The sequence below is a fragment of the Carcharhinus amblyrhynchos genome, chromosome 13, assembly GCF_965287045.1.
Source record: "Carcharhinus amblyrhynchos chromosome 13, sCarAmb.v2.hapA, whole genome shotgun sequence".
In the NCBI taxonomy this organism is placed as follows: domain Eukaryota; kingdom Metazoa; phylum Chordata; class Chondrichthyes; order Carcharhiniformes; family Carcharhinidae; genus Carcharhinus; species Carcharhinus amblyrhynchos.
In genome coordinates this window covers 79,611,477-79,617,736 of record NC_137336.1, presented here as the reverse complement: position 1 = coordinate 79,617,736, position 6,260 = coordinate 79,611,477, and the positions used below count along the sequence as shown (strand labels likewise).

The window sequence follows — 6,260 nt, the reverse complement described above, 5'->3', positions numbered from 1 at the left end:
AAATAGGTTAAGGACTCCGTTAGTTTCAGGTGACCAATTCAGCTGGGTTGTAATAGATTAGGATGTTGTTTCAGTCAGAGGAGAAGAAGCAGTTTCATTGTCGGTATTGGGTGCAGAGTTATGTTCCGAATTGGAGGGTGAACATCGACTGGTCTGAATGTTAGTGCTACTTGTGGCGATTGTAAATGAAATCACAGAATCCCAACAGTACAGAAGAAGAATCTGTTCCGATCTCAATCTCACCCAGGCCCTGTGCCCTGCTAATCGCCTTTACACTAGGGCCAATTTCAGCACGTCAATCAACTTAAACAGCAGATTTTTGGAGTGTGGGGGGAAAGCAGAACATCTGAAGGAAACCCACGCAGATACGGGGAGTAAGTGCAACTCCACGAAGGCAGTGGTCAAGGCCGGAATCGAACCTACATCCCTAGTGCTGTGAGGCAGCAGTGCAACACTACACCACCGTCCTGCCCACAGCAAACGTTCAAACGGCCACGATGTTTGAAGAGCTGGAACAATTAGAGCGTCTTTTTCAGCTGGGGAGTACATACCGCGTGAAAAGTGTGTGCCAGTCAGGGGTTTTACCTGAGCCACTTGCCCTCTACTTTATCCCCGTAACCCCGCGCTTTTACCTCCTAACCTATATCTCTGGGCATGGCCAATCCATCTAGCCTGAGCGAGAAAAGAGGGACACCCGGATTAAACCCACACAGAGACAGGCAAATTTCACACAGATAGTCATCGAAGAGCGGAGTTGAACCCAGGTAGTGGCTCAAGATTAGAATCGAACCCAGATCTCTGCTGCTGTGAGGCAGCAGTGCTCACCTCAGTCACCGTGACGCCACAACGCATCAAAAAATACACTGTTAAAGGAATTTCAGATTACAGAAGAAGAGCCCTGAGACAGGCAGGGTACATTTAGAATTTCAAATATGAATGGTCACAATAGAGTAAAAGTCATATCATAAACAAGATACGATCTAGCGTTGGGCTGTTATATTTGAATGAACAACCTTAGTTATGGGAGAAGATAGAGCCAACTTCATTATTACTATTATTAGTTAAAGATGCTGGCATTGGGCACTTTTTTATTAGCATTCTAAGTCGATTGCGGAAATAGGTATATTCCATCCTAACACAGGCTGAGCTCAGTGTCATAATCTGTTGCATCAATTTAAATAGAGATAAAAATAGTGCAACATTAACTTGCCCTGGGGATTCGACAGGGTATAAATTAAATGCTTCAAATGGTTTCGAGTTTAATGCACAGAGGTTTGGTGCAGCAGGAAGCAGCGAATCACTTCTCAGACAAAATGCATTATCCAAGTGACAGTATCCTGAAAATATATTACAACATCCTTTCTGCGCTTGGTTTGGTTGGTAAGCGACTGTGATGATTGAAGTACTTTTACAATGTTTAAGATCTGCTTTCAAGTTTTGCCCTGTGATTGTAAATGTTACATGTTGTTCTAATTTTATTCCATTGCCCCAATACAATCTCTATTTATCAATCAGATGATCATTTGATTGCCAAGCCGTTGACATTCGGCATTGAGAGGCATTTGGCTCATTGATTCTAAATTGGCTTCCCGTGGAACAGTATTATGTGCCATTCCCCCATTTGATCCACATACCATACTTGCTTCAAATGCCTGCACAATTCCCTTCTGAAATGATTGACTGCACTTCCATCGGGCTCATGAGCAACAAATAACATGTCACTATCAGTCATTATTAAAGAAAAATGTTCTACCTGGCATTGATCGAGTAGCGCTAGGTCAAAATGTTAAATACGCATACCCTAGTCCTTGAGCCATGAGCTAATGAGAAGAGTTTCATGTTCTCTATCTAACCAAAGTCTGTTATGACATGGAGCACTGCTATTAAATCAACCTTGACCTTCTTTTCACTCCAAAGAAAACAATGCCGGCATTTCCAAACTAAACTTACATCCATACTTACAACTGAAATCATCCATCCTGGAACAATCTTCTAAAACTTCTCTGAACCCCTTGAAGAATCTTTACATATTCCATAACCCGTGGTGACAAGAATTGGAAGCAATAGTTAAGGACAAACCAGAGCTTCAAAAATATCCATCCTAATTTTCCTTTATGAAGAACAGATCCATATCAATAACTGCCAATATCTTAGTGGCAGTTATGGATATGGCAGCCCCCAAAACAGATGCACATGCAAGCCTTAGGTTTTCTTCACACACATATTTTGGAATTATATTATTATTTTGTACATATGCATCTCTGTAAGCTTTCTACCAGAACGCATGATCTCACACATCTGTATAAAATTCTAACTTCCACATGCGTTGATTCCGCTAACCTAACTTTTCCTGCAGCAGGCGATTCGTATCAGCCTCACCCTTTGTCGTTCCTCCAACTTTGGTATCATCGATCACTTCTAAAATTTTATATGTGATTTAAAATGTAAAAGCCAAATGATTGACAGATGACAAAAGAGCAGCTGTGCTCGGAGATACGCTGAGGAGCCAACAATATTTATCGTCCTCAGGACTAAAATCAGACTTCTAACACAATTATCAGTCAAGACTATTTATTGGTGTCACAAGTAGGTTTACATTAACACTGCAACAAAGTTACAGTGAAACGTCCGAGTCGCCACAATCTGTCGCCTGTTTCGGTACACTGACGGAGATTTTAGCATGGTCAACACACCTACCAGCACGTCTTTCGGATTATGGCAGGAAACCAGAGCACCCAAGGAAATTCGCGCACACATGGGAGAGCACATAGATTCTGCACAACCAGTGACCCAAGCCGAGGTTCAAACGCTGCTTGTTGGCGCTATAAGGCAGCAGTCCTAACCACTGTGCCACCGACCTGCTTTCTGTCCCAAACTAATTACTTTAACTTAAACACAATCGATTCCATAAAATTCAATTTTGAAATTTCAACCTTTTTTTTCCATCCTGAACCATTTTGCTTTTAATACTGAATTGCTATCCTAATGCAGGAAATGTTTGATTCGTTTATTTGCACTGTTTTCCTTTCTCTCATAGTTAATTTACTGGCGATTGTGATACTATCCCGGGGAAAGTGCGGCCTCTCCACTTGCACTAATTACTACTTGGTGGCCATGGCTGTGGCAGATCTTCTATTCATTATGACTAATGTCATTCTGTGGAAGGTTGGCTATTACTATTTCCCGCAGAGGTTCTTTTACATCACACCTGTGTGCAGTTTTATTAATGTGCTGCGTCATGCCGCCACAGATTGTTCTGTCTGGTTTACCATCACTTTCACCTTTGACCGATATGTAGCCATTTGTTGCCAAAAGTTAAAGACGAAGTATTGCACTGAGGAAACTGCAGCTGTGGTTTTGGCAACAACATGCATTCTGCTCTGTTTGAAAAATATACCTTTCTACTTTGCAATAGAACCTGCCGAACTAATAGATAATGTGCCGTGGTCCTGTTATATTAAGCCAGTTTATTACACAGCACCGGAATGGATAGGATTTGACTGGGCCGATACGGTTTTAACTCCATTGCTGCCATTCACTTTGGTGATGGTGCTCAATGCTCTGACTGTCAGGCATATTTTAGTTGCAAGTCGAGTCCGCAAGAGCTTAAGGGGTCAGGGCAATAGAGACAATCGCAATGACCCAGAGATGGAGAGTAGAAGGAAATCCATAATTTTACTTTTCACCATATCCGGCAGTTTTATACTTCTATGGCTAGTGTATGTTTTACATTTCTTATATTATACCATTAAAGGAGTAAACGCCAGGGATTACACCACATCTGAATTCATATTCGGGCAAGTTGGATTTATGCTGCAGAATTTAAGTTGCTGTACAAATACATTTATTTATGGGGCGACTCAGTCAAAATTTAGAGAACAGCTCATGAGTGCCGTGAAATATCCAATTACAACAATGATTCAATTAATTAATAAACAAAACAAATGAGAAAACCCAGCGATGGGTCTCTATGTGTTCACTCCATTAACTTAATGTTTATCCCAGAACCTCAAATTGAAACAGAAAAAGAAGTGCACGTTGGAAAATAAATGGTGTCTGCATGTTCGAACCATGAGGATAGAACACTAGCTTCAGCATTCCCGGTGCAAGATAGGAGAGGGAAAAAACGAGGATTTTCTCCTGCCAACATTCACTTCAATTCTCAGCTCCTCACATCTGTTAATCGATGAATAAAATTGTACATTCAGAAGTCAAAATCTGCAAATGCTTGCAATATTAGTGTGGCAATGGATTTTCGTCACACATTATTGGATACACCACTCTTCAAATCCCCCCGCCAAATTACCAAAGTCTTTCTGTCTGTCTCTGTGTCTCTGTCTCCCCCCAGCCCACTCCCCATTTTCCTCACTCTATCTTTGAATCTGATGGTGAGAAGTTCGGGCGGGATTCCTCAGAACTAGCCCACCCAAGAGTCTTGGGCTAGGACATATAAACCACGTCGATCGAATGAGCCTGGGTCTGACACCAAACTAACAACCCCAGAGCCTTAGCTTTGGACTGATTTGAAAAATCTAATATAGTACTTCCCTCGTCCGCACATGAGCCGGTTGTGTATGTGGTTCAGTTTCTTCAGATACAAGAAATTTCCCACCATAAAATATTTATTTTCCTCATAGAAATTTGGGAAATAGGAGCAAGAATATACTATTCGCCCCCCAAATCTGCTTGGTTACTTCAGAAGATCATTTTTGATTATCTATCTCAACGTCACTGCCCCGCAAAATCATTATACGGCTTCGTGTGTTTAATATCGTGTGTAGTTCTGTCTGGATTTTACTCAATGACTGGGGCACATGAATTAAGGAAGATGGAACAGAACAATAATCTGTCATTGCTTCATTTCAATCCTGATGCTGACCGATGCTCGCATGTTGCTGATGGCACTATTACGAGAAATGAAATTGGGATAATGGTCAACAAACTTGTAGAAGTAGAGGTTACTGGGATGCTTGACAGATTCTTAAGATGTCGTTTTAGGATTAACAATGATAGCAGTTAGAAAAGCGACAGGTATCTGTCCCTCCATGTTAGACACTTGACATACTTTAGCTCAACTATATCATTAACGCAGCTAGAAATGTGTGAGAAATCAACCTACCCTGTACTTCTTGGAGTGGGGAATAAAGGAGCACCTGCAGAAGAAAAAAAACAGGCAGGCACGGGGGGAATGTATAATCTCCACAGAGATTGTCACCCAAGGCCAGAATTGAACTCGAGTTCGTGGCGCTGTGCGGCCACGGTGCCGCACCCACAATGCCAGCGTGCCGCCCAGACTCCTATCCTGAGGTGCATTCTTTGTGTTTTAATTTGCATCGCTTTTGGCTCATTGGGATGGTTTCTCCAACGATGAATTTGTCTTATGAGCTGAGGTTGAGGAAGTTGGGACTAAATTTACTGGTGTTTAGAAGGTGTGTTTATCTTATTGAAAGACATGCAATTATCATCCGGATTGATAGAGTAGATACTTACATGATAATTCCTCTCTTGGGAGAAAGAGGAACTAGACGTCGTTGTATTAAAACGCCACCCATTTAAAATTCAGAGGTGGAGGCATTTCCCTCAAAAGGTTTTTTTTTGGAATTAGCTATTATAGAGAAGTGGGTTAATCCAGCCTTCAACGTTGTGTTAGATTATAGGTTGACAAGGGCACCGACGATCTTACAAAATAGGCAGGAATGTGGAGATTAGCCCAAATGTTATACATGGGATTTTTTAAATCATAAGAACAGAGCTAGAGCTTCACCATCACTGATCTGATTTTCATGCTTTCTGCATCGGTAGCAGTCCTCTTCATAGTGTGCACAGAGCGCCCCCTCCCGGCCAAGAGTGGATACTTGGAAGGGAAGGAAGGGCGGATTCGAGTCATAACATTTCCTCAGGAAAGATAATTAGAGGAAGTGGTGGAGGAGCAATCGGGAAGAAAATACATGGAATTGGAATAGGGAATATTATTGCGAAGGACAGGTGTCCTCAGAAAGGACAGTAGGACTAGAGGGCACAGCCTCAAGATAAAGGGGGGGGGGGGGCGGTTTAGAACGGAGTTGAGGAGGAACTTCTTCACTCAAAGGGTGGTGAATCTCTGGAATTCTCTGCCCGTTGAAGTGGTGGGGGCTGCCTCGTTAAATATTTTTAAGACGCGGGTTGATAGGTTTTTGATAAGAGAGGGGATTAAGGGTTATGGGGAGAGGGCGGGAATGTGGAACTGAGACACGACAGATCAGCCATGATCTTATTGAATG

The 6,260-nt window shown here is 42.1% G+C and overlaps 1 protein-coding gene across 1 annotated transcript; it reads left to right on the top strand.

Moving 5' to 3' along the window:
- Positions 1-497: 497 nt before the first annotated feature.
- On the top strand, positions 498-3,948 carry LOC145351385 (putative G-protein coupled receptor 139). Its single transcript, XM_080200995.1, has 2 exons — positions 498-561; positions 3,038-3,948. The coding sequence occupies exons 1-2, from the start codon at positions 498-500 to the stop codon at positions 3,946-3,948; spliced, it is 975 nt and encodes a 324-aa protein (XP_080057121.1).
- Positions 3,949-6,260: the final 2,312 nt, after the last annotated feature.

Coding starts and splice junctions, on each gene's coding strand:
- LOC145351385 (XM_080200995.1), top strand. CDS start 498: ATGTTTGAAGAGCTGGAACAATTAGAGCGTCTTTTTCAGCTGGGGAGT. Junction 562..3,037: donor GAGTACATACCGCGTGAAAA/GTGTGTGCCAGT, acceptor TTTCTCTCATAG/TTAATTTACTGGCGATTGTG.